The sequence below is a fragment of the Schistocerca piceifrons genome, chromosome 6 (assembly GCF_021461385.2).
Source record: "Schistocerca piceifrons isolate TAMUIC-IGC-003096 chromosome 6, iqSchPice1.1, whole genome shotgun sequence".
Classification (NCBI taxonomy): domain Eukaryota; kingdom Metazoa; phylum Arthropoda; class Insecta; order Orthoptera; family Acrididae; genus Schistocerca; species Schistocerca piceifrons.
In genome coordinates, this window is record NC_060143.1 from 334,804,348 (window position 1) to 334,829,165 (window position 24,818).

General features: G+C 38.5%; 1 protein-coding gene across 2 annotated transcripts in view; it reads right to left on the bottom strand.

The window, feature by feature from the left end:
• Positions 1-338: 338 nt before the first annotated feature.
• The window catches only part of LOC124803070 (exportin-1), a 130,189-nt gene continuing 105,709 nt past the window's right edge, over positions 339-24,818 (bottom strand). For both annotated transcript variants that reach the window (XM_047264198.1, XM_047264199.1), the window contains exons 15-20: positions 13,742-13,927; positions 13,387-13,635; positions 13,171-13,296; positions 12,937-13,063; positions 4,483-4,733; positions 339-2,779 (exon numbers count right to left, since the gene is read on the bottom strand). In XM_047264198.1, the coding sequence (XP_047120154.1) occupies positions 2,633-2,779; positions 4,483-4,733; positions 12,937-13,063; positions 13,171-13,296; positions 13,387-13,635; positions 13,742-13,927 (1,086 nt within the window). In that variant the 3' untranslated portion in view covers positions 339-2,632. The remainder of the gene's footprint in view (positions 2,780-4,482; positions 4,734-12,936; positions 13,064-13,170; positions 13,297-13,386; positions 13,636-13,741; positions 13,928-24,818) is intronic.

The following is a 24,818-nucleotide window of genomic DNA, read 5'->3' on the forward strand; positions in this document are numbered from 1 at the left end:
CTTATTACAAAAGAAAGAAAAAATAATTCTGTGACTCACTAGTAATCTATAAAAATGGCCTAGCATCACTCACCTGCAAAATGACTTCCTTTTGCTCCAGTGGATTTCAACACCTGTATAAATGTGCCACACTCCACAGAATTCAATTCCTCTTCTAAACCTGCACAGCTAAGTTATCTGCTCTCAGCTGCATACAACAAATTCTTGGCAAGAATTTATTGCCGTCTACAGTTCTGATGCTCATATTTTGTTATAAAAAACCTTTTGATTAAAACAGGCAACCAAGGGAAGATTGATACAGGAAACCAGTGTTCTAAGCTTAAGGATAAAAATTGTGATTAACTGTAAAATAATTTTATTAACTTATTTCTCACAAAGAGCTTCCTACAAATTCAAGCTTACACTCCGCAAACTCTGGGCAACATGGGCAGAACATTCCTTTTCTTCTTAGAACAGAAGCAAAGGGCTACCTGAAGCAACTGCTCAAATTGTCCAACAGTTTCTCATGCATTCTGTGTGCTATCCTTACTTTCCTTCTTTTTTCCACTAAGGCGTACACATACAATCAGAAATTAGCTCAAATATGATCAACGGCTGTCCAAATTCTCTCTCCTTGCTTCCAGATAGGTTTCTCTACATGAAACCTATAACTGATACCCCAAGCAAGTTAGTCCAAAAATCGCTATTCATGATAACATTTTCAAAGTAATTTTAATCACTAAAACATCCATCATAAGGCATAAATGAGAGAAAAGTCAATAATGGAAAATAAGTACGCAGGTGTGGCTCATTAAATGCAACTCTTGTTGCTTTCACAAATGAAGAGTTGATGAAGGAATCTCGTAAACTGTCAGACTTAAAGACTTCCTTCACAACCATTGCTAAAACAGTGAACTACCATGAGCACATAACAAAAGATGAATTTCAAGAAATAGGAAGAAAGATTAAAAAAATTATTTTCCTTCTAAAAACAGCAAAGATTTACACAAGGAATCTGCATCCATCAACACATTCAGGGACACTATACAACAGCAACATACAATCTTCACACACAGTCATCAAAAGTAAATTACACTATCTAGGAAACTTTTCCATATGATAGATTCTTCCAGTAACCAATGCGTTATATTCTCTTTTGCGCATGACTTGGAGAGAAGCTGAAATTTTAACACCCTTGAAAGAGCAAACACAAAATAAAAAAGCGTCATTTTCACATCATACCTATTTACAGATTGTTGGAACTATATATTATTTCTTTTGTATTATTTCAAATACTGTCTTGACATAACAATTTACAAACTGCAATGTACACAAACCATCCTCATTAAAGCTTTACACAAAGAAGTACCTAACATATCTGGAGTGTTAATCTCTAAGCACAGTGTGAACACATGGTACTCAAGTTTATTTATGGGAATTAGGGTTTCTTTTTTCAGTTTCAGCTACCTAACTGTAACATTATAACTAAATAACTATGGAACAAAAGTAACACTAAAAAATGTTAAAAATGAAATGCCTGTATGTCACAGAAATGCAATTTTCTCCACTCTCAGAAATAAGGTAACTGAACAAAAGTAACAAACATATTCAAAAATCACCTCTGAAATCTACATTACAAGGGTGTATGAATTGTAGAGAACAGCACACATTCTTAATTACAAATGAAAACAGACAAAATAAAAATACAACCATTTATACAAAACAAGACCATTCACATGTGAATGCAATCATGAACACGCACACATACCAAACCACTGTTACTGACTCAAATGTTTATATACCTTCACAGTTTCTAAGCCACTGAATTCACAAGTGTCCATAGATGAAACTGTTTACACACCAACACTGCTCCTCACAGAGGGCAATTTATACAGCATGAACAAGAAACACGAAACAATAATCTAGTCCTCCACACATTATTTCAAGTTCACAACATTTACAATCATCCATGGTTAAAGTCCAACTTAAGATTCTTTCTCAACAAATGTCATTTGCTGATCATCTCATTTGTTACTGAGATATTTCAGCATAAAAATCTGTCAAAGAAATAATCCGCTGGCTCTTAGTTTTACTGGGAAAATTTTATGAGAAATAAATAACGGAAAACAACACTGAGTGCTAGCTGTAAATGAGATGGGTTGAGAGTTCACGGTTTTCATTTCAGACTTATAACCTGGTAAAACCAATGGCCTTCAAAAAGATGGACAAGCTGATAAATGTAACTGTGCATACACACACACATTACAAATACAGACTATCATTTTTGGAGGTTTCACTACATACAAAAATATTTGTATTGCCACAAAGCAGCATCTTTTCATGCCACAATGAGATGTTGACCAAAAGCAAAAGCTTGTTGAAGCTAATGATATAATGGGCAAACTTATTACATAACCTCCATTTCAAGGCTGAGATACATGGAATGGCCAGCTTCTTACAAAACATCAGCAACTTGACAGATTACCTAGCTTTTCAAATATTTCACTGAACACTGAACTAATAGTTTCCTCTGTTTTCCCTTTCCATTGGTCCTATCAAATGCCAAAAAGCACAATCATTTTTCTTTTTAAATCTACTGATAGTTTATATTTCGCTCGTATTACACTTCAGTCTACTTAGATTGCAGACTTCTTCAGTCCTGCATCTCTTCTGGCATTTCATGAGGATTTAAAATGCCAGGAACTGACATCTGAATTCGCCTCTTTTCTTCCTGGGCCTGGAGCAAAGCTGCTTCTCGTTCTTCTAGGAACAAATCTGAATCGTCTTCACCTGTGTATTCCTGCAAATAAATATGAAAAATTAGTAGTAAACAAACTGGTGCTTTATGGAGTTGGTTGAGTAATAAACAGCTATAAATGAAATGTGCATACATTATTTGTACACTGCTAAGAAAAGAGAGTTGAGGCCACATAAATGTTATAATGAGAAATAAGGTGGGGCAGGTTGCTACTCTTCCTTGTTACTCATTATAGATGCAATGTAATACAAATACCAAATATGAGATCAAGTCACAGAAAAGAGTCGTGCCTGCAGAAATTTATCCAGGGTGTGGGGAAACACTGTAAAATTGCAATTTTTTTATATAAATGAATTGTTTGGTTTCAAAGCATATCATTTCGCAAGAACTAAATTTTACAGATGCCACAAAAAACTTATTATATCCTATCTTCTGGAAGTGTATGAGAATGCTATAATGAATGAAAACTCTATTATAATCCAGCTTCTGGGCTGCAGGTTGGGGGAGGGGAAGAACCCCTTCTTGCGGACACCTATAGTCACATATCATGTTTTCACATTTTAGATATCCCAGTACCATGAACAGATATCAGTTCATAAGAAGAGACGTTTAGAAGAAGCTACAGCAATGAAGTAATACAACATAGGTTACTTAAAGTTAGCAGGTTGAGTCACTGATATGCTAGGCAGTAGTAGTTACATTTGTAGGAATTACTCTGATAACAGTTGAACTGGTAAAGACTGTGGATGATAAAATAATGAGAAATCAAGAAGAATGGAAACAGAAATTTGTTTAAGATACCACTAAAAAAAAAAAAAACACTAACACACAGAAAACTGATAGTACTTTTGCAGAACTGGATAGAAATACTTCTGTGTACCGAGCAAAATGGAAACGTACATGACTTGGCCTTATGTACTAAACAGCTACAGATAAAAGACAAAAGTAAGATCTCAAAAATCTTACATGGCAATGTTTGAAAAGCAAAGAAAATCTTATACAATTATAGCATGAATTTCTTAACACTTATCTCATTGCAAGCTGGTAAGGTGTAACTTTTTCCCCCACAAGCAATAAGTTTTATACATTCAATTTTCGTCAAGCAAAGCACATAATATGAATATAATAGAGGGAAACATTCCACGTGGGAAAAATATATCTAAAAACAAAGATGATGAGACTTACCAAACAAAAGCGCTGGCAGGTCGATAGACACACAAACAAACACAAACATACACACAAAATTCAAGCTTTCGCAACAAACGGTTGCTTCATCAGGAAAGAGGGAAGGAGAGGGGAAGACGAAAGGATGTGGGTTTTAGGGGAGAGGGTAAGGAGTCATTCCAATCCCGGGAGCGGAAAGACTTACCTTAGGGGGAAAAAAGGACAGGTATACACTCGCGCGCGCGCACACACGCGCACACACACACACACACAGTGTGCAAGTGTATACCTGTCCTTTTTTCCCCCTAAGCTACGTCTTTCCGCTCCCGGGATTGGAATGACTCCTTACCCTCTCCCTTAAAACCCACATCCTTTCGTCTTTCCCTCTCCTTCCCTCTTTCCTGATGAAGCAACCGTTTGTTGTGAAAGCTTGAATTTTGTGTGTATGTTTGTGTTTGTTTGCGTGTCTATCGACCTGCCAGCGCTTTTGTCTGGTAAGTCTCATCATCTTTGTTTTTAGATATAAAGCACATAATATTGTGCATGTATTTATTATTGGAAATAATTAGCATAATACTTACCCTAATTTGTACAAGGAAGTCTCTCAGATGTTCTTTGAATGCGGGTATGTCTTGATCAAGGTTAAAAAGCCCCTGCACAGTTATCTTTATTTGATTATCCGTTAGGTGTGGGAATGCTGCGCGAAGAAGACTTGCAACAAACTCCTGAACAACAAGCACATTATCTGGTGAATTTCCAAGGGGCACAGTGATCCGCCCCATCTCCACTAGGGTAAACATATAGGCCAAAATAGTTGCATGCATATTCAGACCTGAAATTAGACCACAATAATACTGTATCAATATATTACAATTGTGCTTGGTTTTGAAAAGCTCTCTTGACAACCTAATGATTAAGGTAACTTTCATTGTGATTTTTGTACTTAACTAAGTGCCAAACTCGCGATTCTTAGAAATACTCCCCTTCGTAAAATTTTGTATAGCAGTGTGAAATCTGCTTGAAGTGATGCAGGTACTGAAAAAAGCATGCTCCCGTATTTAGAATACAGGGAAAAAACCATGCTACACCTACTTAACTTACATATAGCGGCAGTTTGAAACAGAAGCCTTCTGTGGTATGCAGAAAGTTTGTATGTAATGGTTTATTGTGTAGCATAAAAATATCAAAAGCACACCCTGCAGTGTTTTGTCTGTGCATTTCAGCCCTACAATAAATGTGCTGGGATTTAAAGCACACAAGAATAAGTAACTTCTCTTATTCTAATAACAATAACAACCTCTTGATAAACTCAAAACACTCATCTGTCATTCCTTTAATAGTTACAAACGAACCAAAGAACTTGATTTCTAAAATTCTTTCAGAGCCATCAGAAAGTAAAACAAATCTCACCTCAACTGATGATTTTCAAAATCTCTCTCACATGTTTCAATTTCTCATTGCATATACTCAACTACAGCAAAACTACTATTGTTGTCTTTTAGCCACATGACATTGAACTCAAAGCACTCATACTTAAATAGTTGAATGAATGTAATGCCTAAACCATCCTGAACACCCCATATTTTGAAAGCAAACCATTATCAAACAGTAGAATAAGTCACAATTATTAAATATCTGGAAGCATCTATCTGGAGCAATTTGGCAAGATAAATCCAACTAGGCAGAAAACAGCTGCAAACAGATTAACTGGAGAAAGCACGTATAAGACTAAGCAAACTATGAACAAGACCTCTTCCAAAATCCACAGCCAACAGATTCTTTAACTTTTAAGCTCCTCCCAGTGTATACATGGAATAGTTATTGAAATACAGCTACGTAAAATAGTGCAAATCAGTCTTGTTTCAATGGATAATCTCAACAGCACTTGATAATGATGAGGAGGTTTACTCATTGAAATATACACTGATTTGGATGACTCTACCTAGTCACATTCCTGTAAACTACCTGAACAGATTATTACCATTCATCAACTTGAAACATATATAACAATAAATTAATCAAAATGAGCAATAATATGAACTAATAAAAACTGTAAAACAATGAAAGAGACAAAAGGAAGCCAAATCAAATGTTGGTCAATCAATACCAGCCTGCTGAATGAGCTGAGTATTCTATCATCACATTCTCAGTAAAAGGTGAGAAGAGTTTGTACAACATAAAAACAGCCTCTTAGAACTGAGCATGTAAAACAGAGTACAATACGATTTGAATCCATGGTTTTGCAAATTTCCTCCCCACGGAAGGACAGAAGTCTGACTGCAACAGAGACATGGCGACAGAATAAAGGGTTGGGGGAAGAGTTCATTCCATTGTGGACAGCCACCACACAGTACGAGGTATCTGACAAGCCTGTTTTTGAAGTATTGTAGTCTCAATTGAAAATAAAAATTGCTATAAGCAGTCACACTATAAAATTTATAAGAAGTGTGACTTGTTACGGTCTACACTTATATAAAAACAAGTTGTTTATCAAAACTCTCAAAAAGTTCTTGACCAATTTATATGAAATTTTTACACATCACTGAAACAAACACTCGGATGGCCATGGAAAACATATTTTTAAATATATCTAATATACAAATTTACATATGTAATACATGAAGGGTAAACATATTTAGCACACATCTCAAAGTTCTTGACTGATTAATTCAAATTTATCACGATTCTCTAATAAATGTTTGGATGGATATGAGCTACATATTTTTTAAATATATATGCAATATATAAAGGGGAAACATTGTTATAGAAATCCTGAGACAGAAGATAAAAATACATTGTGCATTTCACTGTAGAGAGGAAGATTCTGAGGGTTTACACAGCTGTGCTGCTGTTTGTAGCAAAATGGCAACTACATCACAAGAGAAATCCTTTGTGTTTTGGAATTTGCACAAAGTTAATAGAGTGTTCAAGTGCAGCGTGCATTCTGTCACTGATTCAGCAGGAAGTTGCATCTCCACAAACAGATTTATGACTTGTATACAGAATTCTTGGAAGCCGCTTGCACATGCAAAGGAAAGGGCACTGGTCAGCTACACACACCTGATGAAAATTTTAAGTGTATCTGAGATGCGTTCAAATGGAGCTCCCGCAAGTCCACAAGATGGGCAGGCCTGGAACTTCAACTTCCTCAGATAAAAGCATGGTGTGTTCCGAAACAACGCCTGCATATGAAGCCTTACAAGTTGCAGTTACTGAATCCCAGCAACCATAACAGAAAGTACTAATTCCACATTTCAATTTTCCGGTATATGGTAGAGGACACTTTTTCTGAATAACTTCACCTTTTTGGACAAATCGATACTTCGTCTAATGTATAAAGTAAACTGCTATAATGTAAGGGTTTGGGGGCATCACAAAATCCTGGTGTCGTCTAGAATCATCATCAAGGAGACTCACCGAAACTGAATGTGTTTTAAGCCTTTTTATTCACAAAGTTTATTGACCTTTCTTTTTCTTGTGGAGGAAACAATGACAGGAATGTAATTCCTGGACATGAGGAAACGACTAATTCTGCCACCACCACGAAGATTCCAGTATTCCATTTTTATGCATGAAAGCACCCTATCTTGGTTTCACTTTGAGGTGTGGCGTTATCTTAACACCATCATCATCCCATAATGGTGGTTTGGGAGAAGTGTACAACAAGATATTGTTCATTGCTTTTGGGCTGCCAGGTCACCAGTGCTCACACCTTATGATTTTTTTTCTGTGGGTGTACATGAAACACAGGGTCTTAATCCCACTTACGGCGGCTAGTCTTCAAGAGCTGGAAAATCTAATTATTGAAGCTGTTCATTCAATAAACAGGGATCTGTTGATTCAAAGTGTGGAATGAAATGGACTACCATTCCGATGTTCCTCAAGCAATGCATCATGCTCATGTTGAGTGTATGGTACAGTGCATGTGCGAACACAAAACTCTGAACCTTCAGCTATCCAGTATTGCATTGTGTTTCTTTCATAGTGTGTCTGTAATGAACGACGAATTGGTTCCTTGCTGGAACACCCTGTACAATAAGGATACACTGTTAGCAAAAATCTTGAACAGTGTTTGACCACTTTACTTCCAATTTTTTCATGAAGCTCTAAAAAATTCATACTGATATAGCCTATATTTTTAACAACAATTTGTAGGTTTTCTGTTAAAACTGACAGTGAGAAAGAAAATTCTGCACTGCATTGTGCTGTGCTGTGAAAATGTGTGGTTTCATTCACTTTTTCACAGTCAGTTTATCCTAGGATAGCAGGGCATGATTAGCAAAACTGTTTTTCTCAAATATATTCTTCCTCTTTATATTACAGTTTCAAAGCACCAAAAGCGTGATGTGTTTTCTTGCTCACAGTTGTTTTAACAGAAAAAAGGAAAGTAATTTTCACAGGTTATTGAGCTTATGATTAGAATACTACTATGGAATGTGAATTGTCCAAAATGTTGTACTTCTACCTATTCACAAATTAAAATTATGAAAAATACTGTCACTGAAGCTACTATCCTCACAAATCCACCAGCTGGAAAAGTCTCTCTCATATTCTGTGTCCCAGTGATACCAACCATATTCCCATTCACTTTACATGACTTCAACCCCCAATCAAGGTTTCGTTACAATAACAATAAACAAGGTCCAAGCCCAGAGAGAGGGCGGGAGAGGAGATAGACAAAGAGGGGGAGGAGGAAACGGACAGAGAGAGGGGAGGAGGAAACGGTCAGAGAGAGGGGGAGAGGAGGGGAGGATAGACAGAATGGGGGAAGGAGGAGGGGATGGACTAAGATAGGGGCAGAACGAGATTAGGACTTCTGACCAATTCCCATAAACTTTTAGCAGTTGTGAAGCACTGCCGGGTTTGCTAATAATCTACGTGGATACTCTGCAAATCACATTTAAGTGCCTGGCAGATGGTTCATCAAACCACGTTCACAATTCTCTATTTATTCCAATCTCGTACAGTGCGCGGAAAGAACGAACATCTATATCTTCCCGTACGAGCTCTGATTTCCCTAATTTTATCGTGGTGATCGTTTCTCCCTATGTAGGTCGGTGTCAACAAAATATTTTCGCATTCGGAGGAGAAAGATCGTGATTGGAAGATCCTGTCACAACAAAAAATGCCTCTCTCTTAATGATGACCAGCCCACGTGTGACACTCTCTCCCATATTTCGCAATAATACAAAATGTGTTTCCCTTCTTTGAACTTTTTCGATGTACTCCATCAGTTCTATCTGGTAAGGATCCCACACTGTGCAGCAATATTCTAAAAGAGGACGGACGAATATAGTGTAGGCAATCTCCTTACTAGATCTGTTACATTTTCTAAGCGTCCTGCCAATAAAACGCAGTCTTTGGTTAGCCTTCCCCACAACATTTTCTATGTGTTCCTTCCAATTCAAGTTGTTCGTAATTGTAATACCTAGGTATTTAATTGAATTTATGGCTTTTAGTTTAATTCCTTTTAGTACTCATGTGGATGACCTCACACTTTTCATTATTTAGGGTCAACTGCCAATTTTCACACTACTCAGATATCTTTTCTAATTCGTTTTGCAATTTGTTTTGTTCTTCTGATGACTTTATTAGTCGATAAATGACAGTGTCATCTGCAAACAACCTAAGACGGCTGCTCAGATTGTCTCCCAAATTGTTTATATAGATAAGGAACAGCAAAGGGCCTATAACACTTCCTTTGGGAACGGCAGAAATCACTTCTGTTTTACTCAATGACTTTCCGTCAATTACTACGAACTGTGACCTCTCTGACAGGAAATCACAAATCCAGTCACACAGCTCAGATGATATTCCATAAGCACGCAATTTCACTACAAGCTGCTTGTGTGGAACAGTATCAAAAGCCTTCCGGAATCCAGAAATATGGAATCGATCTGAAATCCCTTGTCAATAGCACTCAACACTTCATGTGAATAAGGAGCTAGTTGTGTTTCACAGGGACAATGTTTCCTAAACCCACGTTGACTGTGTGACAGTAGTTTTCTTTGAGGTAATTCATAATGTTTGAACACAATATATGTTAAAAAATCCTGCTGCATATCGACATTAACGATATGGGCCTGTAATTTAGTGGATTACTCCTACTACCTTTCTTGAATATTGGTGTGACCTGTGCAACATCCCAGTCCACTAACTGGCTATTTTCTATCGGCTGTGGAGTGCCGGAAGATGATTACTCGCCTGTCTTTTGTTTCATATGCATTCTTCTTGATTCTTGGTCTGTAAATTGCTAATGACTTATTTTTGTTGTTCCCAAAATATTTACTAGAGCAATATAGTTACCTAAAAACAACAAATTTAATCAGCTTAAAAGAAAATACAAACAACATATCACCGCTCCAAAACTTGTGTTGTCATGCAACGGAAGTTCCTTAACTGATAAACTTTCTACTCAATATCTCATTGCCCAATATCATAGGTATTCATCCTTCCAAATCACAGTTTTAAAAAATTCTGGTAGCTATTTTTCTTTGTAAACAATACAGCAAAATACGACAGACTTGTAAATATGTAGTTAGTAGTTTTTAAATGAATATTCTTATGTACAATTATCTATTGCTTTATTACATTTTTTTTTAATTTTTTGAATAACCTGTTTTACTGTTGCCATCACCACTAAATCATGGTAGGTATTGCTCTTTGGTTTTAATAACACAGGCCAATGATGGAAAAACTTTTTTGCTGAAAATACCTTATTCTTATGTTTTTTAGGGTGGGAAATCCAAATATGATACTTAAAAAACTGTATCACCCACCATTTCTTCACATTTTACAGTTAAATGTATTAAATTAAGTAACTTAAAAAACAGCTTTTATATAGTTAAAATGATTAAAAAATGAGGTGTAATGAATGTAGATGACATTGGTAGCACTGCCGAAAAACATTTGCTGGCAAAAAAAAGGTCGATTTTATTTTTGTGTTAACAGATGGTGTTTTGTTTACTGTCAACCTGACCTCACTTTCCAGTTTCCTGTACATGTGCTCAGTACAATGTCTAATCGTGGTTATAAAAACTTTGTTGACAGTTTTTTTTATATTTGTGGTGAATTTGTGATTAAAAACATCAAAGAAACATTACAGACTTTGTGAAAAAGGTTTATCTATCATACTTTGGATCTAAACTAGGTCATCAACATAAATCTCGGGCGCCGCATAAGGTATGTTATGTGTGTGTTGAAAATCTGAGAAAATGGTCCAAAAAGGAGGAAAAAGCCTTTATATTTGCTGTTCCTATGATATGGAGGAAGCCAAGAAATCATTCTGATGATTGCTACTTTTGCAGTGTTGATATTACTGGTCATAATTAAAAAAAACGAGAAGGTAATAAGCTACCCTAACCTTCCACCCGCCATCCGGCCAGTAGGGCATGGTGTAGATTTGCCAGTTCCTGAACCACCAGATCATTTAAATTTTATTCCAACAGAAGTATTTCCTGATGTACAATGTGATTTAGATGAACCAGATGATTATGAATTCCATTGTAATACAGAAAGTTTAGAGCCCAAATTGTTTACTCAAACCAAGCTTAACGATTTGTTTAGGGATCTGGAGTAAATGAAATAAAAAGCTGAATTGCTTGGCTCCAGATTAAAATAAAAGAACTTATTGACAGTTGAAACCAGCATATACATGTATAGAAAGGGAGAGCAGCAATTTTCCAAGTTTTTTCAATGAGAAGATGATTTAGTGTACTGCTCAGACATTCCAAGTCTGATGAATGAGTTTGGAATTGAATACAAAAAGGAAGACTGGAGGCTGTTTATACATTCATCCAAAACTAGTTTAAAGGCTGTTTTATTACACAATGGTAACATGTATGCATCTATAACTGTTGGACATTCTGTATATATGAAAGACAGCTATGAAAACCTAGAAATAGTGCTAAATAAAATAGGCTATTCTGCTCATGGTTGGATGATATGTGGCAATCTAAAAGTAATGTGCATGCTCCTTGGTCAGCAACGTGGCTTTACCAAATTTCCACGTTTCTTGCATGAATAGGACAGTAGAGCTACGCATCAACACTGGTGCAGAAAGACTTGGCCTGTGAATAAGTCTTTAAAACCTGGTGATAAGAACATTCTACGCAAAAACCTTGTGGATCCAAAAAAAGCACTCCTACCACCTCTACATATAAAGTTAGGCCTAATGAAACAGTTTGTAATGGCTTTGCCTAAACAAGGACCATGTTTTAAATATCTCTGGCAAAAGTTTCCACACCTTTCAGAAGCTAAACTAAAAGAAGGCGTCTTTGTCGGACCTGACATTAGAAAATTAATATTTGATGATAACTTCGAATCCACAATGACTTTAAATGAGAAAGAAGCATGGGTATCATTCAAGCAAGTCATTACAAGTTCTTAGTACATCAAAAAGACCCAGAATGTGTTTCTATTACAGCTACAATGTTAAAGAAGTTTAAAAGTTTAGGATATTTAATGAGCCTGAAAGTTCACTTTTTGAACAGTCACTTTGATTACTTCCCGAGCAATATGGAAGATGTTAGTGAGGAGCAAGGAGAGCGTTTCCACCAGGACATTAAAGTGATGGAAAAACACTACCAAGGCCACTGGAACACCAACATGATGGGCAACTACTGTTGGTTACTTCACCGAGAGGTTCAGCAAACGACTCATTGTAGAGCAAGCTACTCAAGAAACTTCAAAGAAAAAGGAGAAAGAAAATACAAACCAATTCCAGCTGGCAAGTGAAACCTCTATTAACACATATCATTCTTTTAAGTAGCTCACTGTAAATACAAATCATGCTTGTGTTGTAACAAAGTGTTTCATTAGTTTTCCTGTTTACTGTATAGCAGAGGATTTTTATTCTATATAATAAAAACAATACTACTCAAAAACTATAGGTGATACAAAAAAAAAAAAAACCTAAGGCTAGACTTGGATTCAGCTCATAAAAATCAGCTATCAAAGTAAAAAAAATTTTTTCAAAAAAATTTTCGTTGGCCTGTGCCATGTTTCCCCGCATGCAATATGTTTTGTCTGATTACCTGCAGCATGTGATGTGTCAGTAACTACTGAAAAAATGTGCTGTAGAATATCAGTGAAATATGTCTGGTAGAAGCTCTGTGCTGCTTGGTCATGCTGCTCCACATTTTGAAGTAACTGATATAAGATCTGTAACAAAACTCACATGTCATAAGATTTATATTTACCTCTTTTTTAAATTTGTAAATATGTAATTAACATCACCAGAAACTATCAAATACTGACTGATAACTGACCTGCAGTCCTGTGTCAGCAACATTCCTCATGGTATGCTTGAATGCCCAAATTATTGAATCTAACACCAATTTAAACTGAGCAGGTGGTATACTCAGGAAAGCTGGAAAGCAGTGATTATTTACAGCCTGCAACCAGTGGAAAAATCAGTCAGTTGTATAGTAACAGGGATACACAAAAGGAAGAGTTAAATGAGTTGTGATTTTTCAGTATCTTACTTGCAACAGCAGGAAAAAATTTGTCCTATGTTCTGGATACTCTTCAAAGTCTTTGTTGATCATTTCCAGTGTACATTCAAATACGGCGTCAAATATTTTTGGAACTTCACTTGTAATATGACCTTCCAATTTATTGACAATGGTGGCCATTGCACTCAGTACCTCAGGTTCTCTTGCAGATGGTACAGCTGTTCGTTGGTAATCCAACAACACAGCATCAAGCAAATGAGGAATGAAGTTTTCAAGAACCTGGGTGATGAATCAACATATTGGTGATAAATTGTTACTAGCATTTGACTGTATTAGACTAATTAAAGTTATTTTTGACTGAATCTGGTCACTTATCTCCACTCACCATAGTATGGTCATTTGACCTGCTGATCCAGTCTGAAATTAGCTTCAGTGTTTCCTTTTTCACTACCCTCATGCTCTTTATCAGAGGTTGCTTTGTTACACTTTCTCCATGCACTGCTATAGCTGCACTTATGTTCTCACTCATCACTTTGTAAACATTAAGCATGTCCAAGTAAATACGGCCCAGCTGTGGAATTAAAAAGTAATATTCAATTATTTATCTGTTCTGTGGCTCTTATGTGCCAGAAGTCACTAATGTAGAAAGCGCCAACAGATGTATATTTTCTTATGGAAAATACAGCTATATAATTGGCATTTACTTTAAGCTGGGCTACAATAAACTGTAATAAGTGTAATTCAAACACACAGTATCTACTCACTCACCTTTGGAGTGAAACATATTGTCAATTGGAGTGAAACATATTGTCAAACACAGCTAACTTAACCCTGTTTTCAAAATCATTTCAACTGCCATAGAGAGAAAGATTTTAATGTCTGGTAATTTGCATCTCCCCTTCCCTTTTTAAAGTAAAAGTAATATTAAGCTGTTGACGGTTAAATCCATTTTTTCCTCCAGTGTTATATTCATGAATCTAACTAATATTTTCAAACTTTGGAAAATCCAGGATGGACTGTAACTATATTATGAGAAGGAAAGTTGTTAACATATAGTGGAGATGCTGAGTCGCAGAGAGGTACAACAAAAAGACTTTCACAATTACAGCTTTCAGCCGCTAAGGGCTTTGACAACATGTGTGTGTGTATTGTTGATGAAGGCCTTAACATCCGAAAAGCTTGAATTTGTTGTGCCTATCTGCGACTCGGCATCTCTGCTATATGGTGAGTAGCAAGTTACCTTCTCATAATATTATAAATATTTTCAAACTGTGACTCATTCATACAACAAACTTCGCAAGTTTACTGACAAGCTGATCCCAGTAAGCCTTGGGAGAGATGGGGCAGGGGGACGAGGTTATTAATGTACCATTTACTTCAAGGATTCTGTATTTCAAACATGAAGCTACTAGACAATGAAAGATAATGACGAAAGAACATTCTACACTGACATTGAGAAATGGCATTACTTGTTACCATACGCGGTTTGGTTACTAAACTCTAAAGAAATGTTGAAACCTCAATAAAAACGCATTTTAAGAGAACTTTTACATTTAAATCACTTATTATTCAGCACATACAAAATATAATAACCAGATATGGATTGCTAATCACTGTGCATACCTTACATAACAAATATTGGACAAGTGTGACAAAAATGTTTAATTACTGTTAGAGTAACTGAACAATGTGTGTGAAAATTTCATACTCTTTTTTTATCAGCAGCTCAAGAACTTAAAAGCACAAAGACATCAAGGACATTAAATGGAAGAGATGAATTCCAAAACCACTAATGACCAGGAACTGGGACAAATGTAGTGTCCAAACACAGCAGATAAATAAAATGCATTCTGAACAATTATTTGATGGTTGCTTCAACACAGAAGACATCATGTTAACAGCTTTTCTAAATATGGAGTCACATATCTGGTAACTTACACAAGCAATTACTAGTAAATATCAACTTAGCCTTGGCCATAGTAACTCAGAGGCTGCAAATGGTGAAGTATCTGTAACATATGTAACACATATTCAACTGTACACAACACATTAATTGACACATCCAAGCATAATGTCCCCTTCCAAATGGTGAAATCTATTACTATCAAGAATGAGGGATTTCAACACTGTGCAATTTCTGATGAAGTGTGAAGGCAGAATGGATTATCCTTACAGAGAGTCAGCTGCTTACATCAATACAGGTGGCCCTGTTCTCAGATTACCACTGTGAATTCTATGTAGTACCTCAGTTCACTTAGTGAAACTAATCAGTTTATTTCATCATAAAACCTTTCCCAGAATTAGAAGGTTTTTAAAATTATTATTATTGTTCTTGTTATCATTATTATTATTATTATTATTATTATTATTATTTGTGTGCCTAGCTCCACAGATCAGTGAGATGGTAATGCCTCCTATTTTTACTTTTTTATTTTTCAAGAAAAGTACATGGCACATCATCGTAGAAGAGCTACAATATTCACAGCCAATTTGTCACTTCTCAAAATAGCCAACATCTTTGTCCACAGTTCTTTTCCACCTTGAAACACACACATGTTTACCTGTGCAGTATAAATCATCATCCTGTTTCTTCAGCCACTGGTACACAGAGTTTTTCCAATATCTCTTTATGTTCAAAGTGGTTGCCCCCAACAAGCTCCTTTGAGTGGGCCACACAGATGGAAATCTGATGGTGCAAGGGACTGGATGCAGTTGTTTCGTTTGGCCATTTATTCTGATTGGTCAACATCTTCAGTACCCAGTGCCCACAAATCTTTGCATAGCCCAGTTTTACAACAATTTCTATTACACCGCATTTACCAACAGATAACTGGCAACAAAATTCATGTGTTGTGAGCCAGTGGTCATCACGGATGATTTGGTCAACAGAAGGATGATGTGTGTAGTCACTTCAGTCGCTGGTTGGCCACACTGTGTCACATCAGCCAACTGCCACTTCACTTTCTCTACAGTCACAAACTTACTATCTAACGGTATTGATGCCCACAGCTGCCTTCTGCGGCCATTCACTAAGGCAACAGGGCATTTCAACTTCTGCAGTTGATCCTTTACGTATGTCAAAAAACTTATACAGTGATGCCGTAAGCTGTAGGTGGTTTGTAGAACTGCACCGAACTCATGATTACTACATTACCAACTTAATGATGGGGAGGGGGGGGGATTAATTTCTGGCTCATCCTCATAAATCAACATATAGGAGTGTGATAACTTGCAAATAGAGCAAATCATCTCAGCTTCTACAAATGCTGAACTGCCTGTCCTACTGCTGAAGGACTGAGATCTTTCCATAGCAATGCCTCCATCATTGAAAAGCATTTGAGACGGTCTACACTGCTAGCTTGTCAACAAATGTGTATCAAAATGAATGGTGTGCCACTGCATCGTGGCCCTGCTGTGACACATCACTCAAGCAAGGAATGGTAAGATTTGTAGGCTGGCTGTGACAACCACATTCAGTGGCACTATGGCCACCTGATCTTTACCCCATGAACTACTTTCTGCCAGCCAGCTGAAGTCATTAGTCTACAACAATAACCTATGTAGCCTAATGGATGAAGCACACAACTCAGTTGGCGATAGCACAACTAAGGTGGCGACATTTTCGGAACAAAGGGGCGTACTTGTCCAGTACTCAGAATGAAAATGCATTTTTGCACAGGTGGAAAGGCTGGGGGGGAGTGGCAAGAGAGGAAAAGGACAGAAGAAGGGAACAGGAAAGGGGAAACACTGGCGGGTGCATTGGCAAAGAGCAATGCACAATGATGGTGAGGGAATGTGAATTGGTTGGGGGTAAGAGGGGACAGGAACTGTTGGATGGAGGGTGTGGGGACAATAGGTTGCTGTAGATTGAGGCAGAGACAATTTCAGAAGCAAAGAATGCATTGTAAGGACAAATCCCATCTGTGCAGTTCAGAAAAGCTGGTGGTGAAGAAACCTGATGGTTCGAGTTGTGAAGCAACCATTAAAATAAAGAAGTGTTCAGCTGCAAGTTGTGTCACAGGGTAGTCCACTTCGCTCTCCCTACACAATTCCGTGGTGGCCATTCATCCTAATGGACAGCTAGTAAGTAGTCATACCAATATAAAAAGCTGTGCAATGATTGCAGCAGAGCTGGTATATGACATGGCTGCTTTCACAAGTGGCCCAGCTTTTGATGGGGTAGGATAAGCCTGTGACAGGAACAGAATAGCAAATGCTGCGTAGGTAGATTAGGCAGGTCTTGCATCTGGGACATCCACAGGGATACAATCCCCGTGGAAAGGGGTTGAAATTGGGAGCGGCATGGTGATGGACTAGGATGTTGTGGAAGTTGAGTGGGCAACAAAATACCACTTTAGGAGGGGTGGTAAGAATCTTGGGTAGGAGTTCCCTTATTTCAGGGCACGATAAAGGACAGCCCTGGCAAACAATATGGTTCAGTTGTTCTAGTTCGGAATGGTATTGAGTGGCGAAGGGGACACTCCTTTGTAGCTGCTCCCTGGGGGTGGTGGGAGGATTGGGGATGTGGCATGGTCTGGACTAGGTCTGGAGGATAGTGCCTTTCTGTGAAGGCCTTGGTGAGACCTACAAGAGACTGGGCAATGGAGCTCCAGTCACTGCAGATACACCGTCCCCATGTGGTCAATCTGTCGGGGAGGAATTTTTTGGCATGGAAGGGATGCTAGATGTCAAAATGCAGGTACTGTTGGTGGTTTGTGTGCTTAATGTGGAAAGCAGTGTGGATGGAGCCATAAGCGAGGAAGAGGTCACCATCAAGGAAGGAGGAATGCTGGGTTGACGAGGACCACGTGAAACAGATGGGAGAGAAGGTGTTGATGTTGTGAAGGAATGAGAACAGGGTATCTTGACCATGCGTCCAGTTTGATGAATTCAAACCAGAACAGGTGTCTGGCATTTTGGGAGGCTAGGTAAATTTTCTCTAGGTGGCCCACAAATAGGTCGGCACACGAAGTTGCCCTGTGGGTGCTCATGGCTGTGCCATGGATTTGTTTCTATACCTCCCCTTCAAAAGAGACGTAGATGTGTGTTAGGACAAAGTTAGTAAGCTGTATGGGAAATGAGGTAGTAGGTCTGGAGTCTGAAGGACATTGGGAAAGGTGTAGTTCATAGCAGAAAGACAAGGGACATGAGGGATGTTGGTGTATAGCAACTGGCTCAACAGTGACGAATACAGATCCAGTAGATAAAGGGGTAGGGATGGTGAAGGAAGTAGTTGATATCTTTGATGTGGGAGGCTAGAACTTGGGTAACTGATTGGAAGTGTTGGTCAATGAGGGCTGAAATCTTTTTCAATGGAAACAGGGTGGGGGCACAATAACCAATTACAATGGGGTGTCCAAGATTTTGGGGTTAGTGTATTTTGGGGAGCATGTAGAAAATGGGTGTGCAGGGTTTCATAGGGGTGAGGATGTAAATGGATTCAAGAGAGAGAGGTCCTAGGAAGTGCCTAAGGCTTCTTGCAGAGTTTGGAAGTTATGTTGGACTTCTAGGATAGCATCACACTGTCTAGAGTTTATTGTTGGAGGAGTCAGACAATTGGCAGAGGCCTTCCACCATGTGGTCACTGCAAATCAGATTCCAGACACCACCCCCAGAAGTAGCCCAGCTGCTGACATCCTAGTGCCATCTTGGCAAACTGTCCTCTTCTCTACCCCACTCCAGATTGCTGCTTTTGTCCAATGAAACAGTCGCATTGCAGTCAGAGACAGTGGTTATGGGTGCATGAGGTGTGCCTGTTGTGTAAATGTGTGTGTGTTTTCATTTCTGAGAAAAGGCTTTCACCAAAAGCTCAGTGCGTAATAGTTTTTTTTTCATTGTGCCACTTGTCTGCAATCAAATGTGTCATCTCTACAGGGAGCAGCAATCTATCCTTTTTCAAAATATTGTTGAAAACAGTAAGGCTAAAATAACCCTGAAATCAGTTTTCTAATTTACTACTGAAAAAAAAGCACACTATTTGAACACTATTACCACTTTCATGTTCCCTCTCACTCCATAGTTTATTATACCTTTTATCATAAATGAAAAAGGTGGCTCAACCAAGAAAAGAAGAGTTATTAATTACATCTTAGTGAAGGAGAGCCAACTGGGTGGATTCCAACAACCAATCCAGAATTTCACACTGCGGTGTTTTTAATATACGTAGCCCTACAACTTCGATCAATTGGCTTACTGGGAACAAATACGTATGGGTAGCTCAGCAACATGTACAGTAATGTGGTGACTCTCACTCCCTAGGCTAAATGTACTATGGGTGTCAAAGGGACTGACACTGCTGAATCATGATACTGAGACTATGATTGGAGACTTTAAGCCCCTGCTCGAATGTGACCTGTAAGCAAGCTGGTCATTCTGACCTTGGCCTTTGAAATTTAGAAGCATTTAGGCCTAAAACTTTTCTAAGGTTCAGCACTGTTGAAGTATTGTGCAAAATTCTGCAGGCCCTGGCAGCTAAATACACCATGGATAGGATTTCTGGAGGCCCTGCTGCCTCGGCCGAGATCCTATCTCGGTGTTCCAGACCAAGTGAAAGAATTTCAGGATCAAAAAAAGCAGTACCATATCAATGAGTGTCTCGAGAAAGTCTATTAACAAACTTCCAAGAACAGACTTTAAATTATGACTTTAGGAATATACAACAAACCCATGTATTGCTCACTTAGGGATCACGAGGGTAAGATCAGAACAATTATTGCACGTACAGAGGCATTGAAACAATCATTCTCCCGTGCTCCAAACATGAGTGGAAAGGAAGATACCTGAATGAGTGGTACAATGGGATGTACCCTCTGCCATGCATCTCATGGTGGTTTTCAGAGTATAGATGTAGATGTAAATATAAATGCAGATGTAGACAGTGGACTCAGTCCACCGGAGTAGGGCGATGGCTTCAGACAGTTGGCCACCCATAACTAAATCTGCACCTGCACCTTGTTACACAAAATTTGGCTAACTATTTCTAATACTTTATCGCACAACAGGGGTGAGAGTGCCACTGATATGATACACGAGTTGGGTGTGGCTGTCACTGAAACAAAGGCGGTTTTCTTTGCGGGACGATCTATTTACGAAATTTCAATCACCAACTTTCTCTTCCGAATGCGAAAATATTTTGTTGACACCCACCTACATAGGGAGAAGTGATGATCATATTAAAATACGAGAAATCAGAGCTCGAACGGAAAGATTTGGGTGTTCCTTTTTCCCATGCACTATTTGAGAGTTGAATGGTAGAGAAGTAGTATGAAAACAGTTCGATGAACCCTCAGCCAGGCACATAAGTGTGAACTGCAAAGTAACGCTGTAGATGTAGATCTGTAAAACAAAGATAGTTTAGAGGAGCTGGAAGAGAACTAAAGAAGATCAAATAGGGTGTAACACAGCACTGTTCACACTTTTCTTTTGGTATTGATTCCCCGAATCTAAAAAAATAAATTTTCCTTGACTCTCAACTCTTAATACACTAGAGAGAAAAGCAGACAACAGATACAATCATTAATTTCCTCCGCGATAAAAAATGCAGTGGACAGCTTTAATCTAAACTTGAGTGAGGTTTTAGTGTTGGCCATGAAACATGCTAAAGAACCCTACTTTTAAGGGATTCCTGGAGAGTATCAGTGGCTGCAGTATAACAGGTTAGTCGACACTGAAACATTTATTTGAGACTAAATTTGGCTTTCAGTCGACAAGACCACTGACAGCTGGAGCAGATATATAGCTAATGCTGAAGTGGAGAACTCAGATTCCCAAGCACCATGAAAACTTCACCTACTCCTGTGGAAAGAAATGGAAAGACAAATCAAAGTACTGCAGCCCAGAATCAGGACTGTCCTATGCATCCTATGACCAGGAGAAGATAGGGAAGTCAAATTTTTGCTGTTGGTGATAGTCACTGCTGCCTCTATGTTAAAAGCAAGAGTAACAATGACAAAATTCAACACCAGTACAGTGACGAAAGTATCCACCATTATTCAGGAGAAGAAAGATTGAAGGTGGATTGTATTGGGGGCTATAGGCAATTGAGTTGATGAAACATGCACAACTTGTGCTGTACAAAGATCTTTCTCGGACTACAAAAATTTACTGAGAAAAAAGGGGAGTTTCACTTCACAAAACATAAGAATGTGGTTGAATGTGTATTGCAATAGCAAAAAATAATATAAATTTTTTTGTTGTTGTAGCTTTAGGCAATGAATTGTGGTCATACATAGGTATTACCCATTCAGTTTACAATTGCTGTTTTAGCTGGGCCTGCTGCGACCTGTTGTCGTATGCTACTATTGGTAGTTTCGGATGATGCACGAACAGTATAACTGCACTCAATGAAAATGTAACACGGTTTGCGAACTGTACTTGGTATATGTCCAGCAGATAAAACAAACACATACATTCTTGTATAGAAAAACAATCGAAATTAACAATAATAACATGAAACTGTTGTTTTATGGGCTACAATGCAGCTGTGCATGTGTTTAGGAGACAATGGTACACTCGGTTTTAATATATTCTTCTACATGTAAAAAAATTTTATTATAATATATTAACTGAAGCCAATGTGTGCTATATTTGCTATTAACACATTCGTCTGCAGAGAATCACGCGAAATTAAAATGAAACCGTTGCTTTTGGATCTAATAACTGGAGTCGGTCGTGCAGCAAATGAAAATAAGTTTGCTGTTAATACATTATTCTGCAGGAAATCATAAGGAATGAAAAGGAAACAGAAATTTTGGTGTACGATCTTATAATGCTAACGAAGATCGGTCCCCACTGGGAGGGGGGTTGATCTTTTGAAACTATATATACAGTGGTGTAGGGTAGGAACCCAGGTATCACATCCTGGAATGATTCATTCTAGTGGGCCGTTGTTTGCAAGTAATGGATGGGGGCAGGGGAGAGGGAATCTGAATTTCGCGTGAAGACCTATTCCATTAAAATAGAGAGTACATATTGTCAGCTGAGGTAGTGCAGTGGACAACACTTCTATTTACCGTGCAAGAGGTTGTAGGTTGTCTTTTCAGGTGCTGTAACATTTTTTTAAATTTGATCACTATATTATTAAATCTCATAGCAAAAAATATATTTCTGACTGCATTGCACAACTAACAGAAACACACTATTCTACTTTTGTTTTTTGATCAGTATATCAGGATTTTCAAACATTTAAACATTAAGCTGGATAAAAAAATTATTAAAATCACAGACACAAGGATTCCAAACGAAAAAAGGGAGACAAGAACAAAATATATGACCTAGTGAAGAAATTTAATACAATGTTTTCAACAACTTTTAATCCATATATAAAGGCTGAACACCTAGCTCTACTGCACATATCTACTGACTCAGTAGAGCTGTTGCTGATGTTCGAAGCAGTTCTCTCTGTTGAGTCTGAGTCAGCTCATCCAATATACCCTCAGAACCATGCGACAAAATTTCACTGTCACTGGTTGAAGATGAATAATTACGCTCTCAATAGCTTCGCTCATCAGCACATCTGTGCCAGTATACACCCATAATAGTTTTCACTTTATCACACGCCTCCTTACAGTCGTCTTTCGCAATGCTCTGTATTGCCGCTGTAGTCATTTGTTTAAGTAGGGAAAGGGTAAGGCTGCTGACATTATTCGCTGAAACTTCTTGTTTGATTAAATTCCAGATAAGTTTGATGGGGTTCAGATCACAGCTGTAGGGTGGAAGGCGTAACACTAATTCCTTTCCCATGTTCTTTTAGTACTCTATCTACTGTATATTCTGGTTAAGGTTTGTAAAGTTTCACACTTCCAAAAGCTCATTGCATGTTAAATCCACACCCAACAGAATTTTATGCTTAGTCAGCTATGATCGCATATCTGCTTTATGAGAAGATGTGTTAGGTACTTTATTTTCTTGAATACAATGCTAGGGTGGATTGTCTAACACTTACACCTGGAATATTTGGTATTAAGTGCTCTTGCAACCATTTTGTACAATTTTCACTGTTCATTTCATTATGATAATCTTGTGATGTTGATCTTGAATCAAAGATGAGCTCTGCACCCTTACTGAACCTCATTTCTCCTGCCACATGAACTACTATTGCTCTTTGTCCAAAACTTTCATTTTACCACACATTTTGTACGTCATTTTGCTGCCAACGTTTACTGATAGTATTGTGTGTATGCACCAACGTTTCATCAGTATACATGACAGGTTTCTTTGCACCTTTATCACTTTCTCTCAAAATTCTACACTACTGGCCATTAAACTTGCTACACCACGAAGATGATGTGCTGCAGAAGTGAAATTTAACCGACAGGAAGAAGATGCTGTGATATGCAAATGATTAGCTTTCCAGAGCATTCACACAAGGTTGACACCGGTGGCGACTCCTACAACATGCTGACATGGGGAAAGCTTCCAACTGATTTCTCATGCACAAACAGCAGTTGACTGGTGTTGCCTGGTGAAACGTTGTGATGCCTCATGTAAGGAGGAGAAATGCGTACCATCACGTTTCTGACTTTGATAAAGGTCGGATTGTAGCCTATCGCGATTGTAGTTTATCGTATCGTGACATTGCTGCTCGCGTTGGTCGAGATCCAATGACTGTTAGCAGAATATGGAATCGGTGGGTTCAGGAGGGTAATACGAAACGCCGTGCTGGATTCCAACGGCTTCGTATCACTAGCAGGCGAGATGACAGGCATCTTATCCGCAAGGCTGTAACGTATCGGGCAGCCTCGTCTCGATCCCTGAGTCGACAGATGGGGACATTTGCAAGACAACAACCGTCTGCACGAACAGTTCGACGATGTTCGCAGCAGCATGTACTATCAGCTCGGAGACCATGACTGTGGTTACCCTTGACGCTGTATCACAGACAGGAGTGCCTGCGATGATGTACTCAACGACGAACCTGGGTGCACGAATGGCAAAACGTTATTTTTTCGGATGAATCCAGGTTCTGTTTACAGCATCATGATGGTCACATCTGTGTTTGGCGACATCGCGGCGAACGCACTTTGGAAGCGTGTAATCATCATCACCATACTGGTGAATCACTCGGCGTGATGGTATGGGGTGCCATTGGTTACACGTCTCTGTCTCCTCTTGTTCGTATTGACGGCACTTTGAACAGTGGACGTTACATTTCAATGTGTTGCGACCCGTGGCTCTACCCTTCATTCGATCCCTGCGAAACCCTACATTTCAGCAGGATAATGCCGGACCGCATGTTGCAGGTCCTGTACGGGCCTTTCTGGATACAGCAATTGTTCGACTGCTGACCTGGCCAGCACATTCTCCAGATCTCTCACCAACTGAAAACGTCTAGTCAATGGTGGTCTCGCAATTGGCTCGTCACACTACGCCAATAACCACTCTTGATGAACTGTGGTATCGTGTTGAAGCAGCATGGGCAGCAGTACCTGTACATGCCATCCAAGCTCTGTTTGATTCAATGT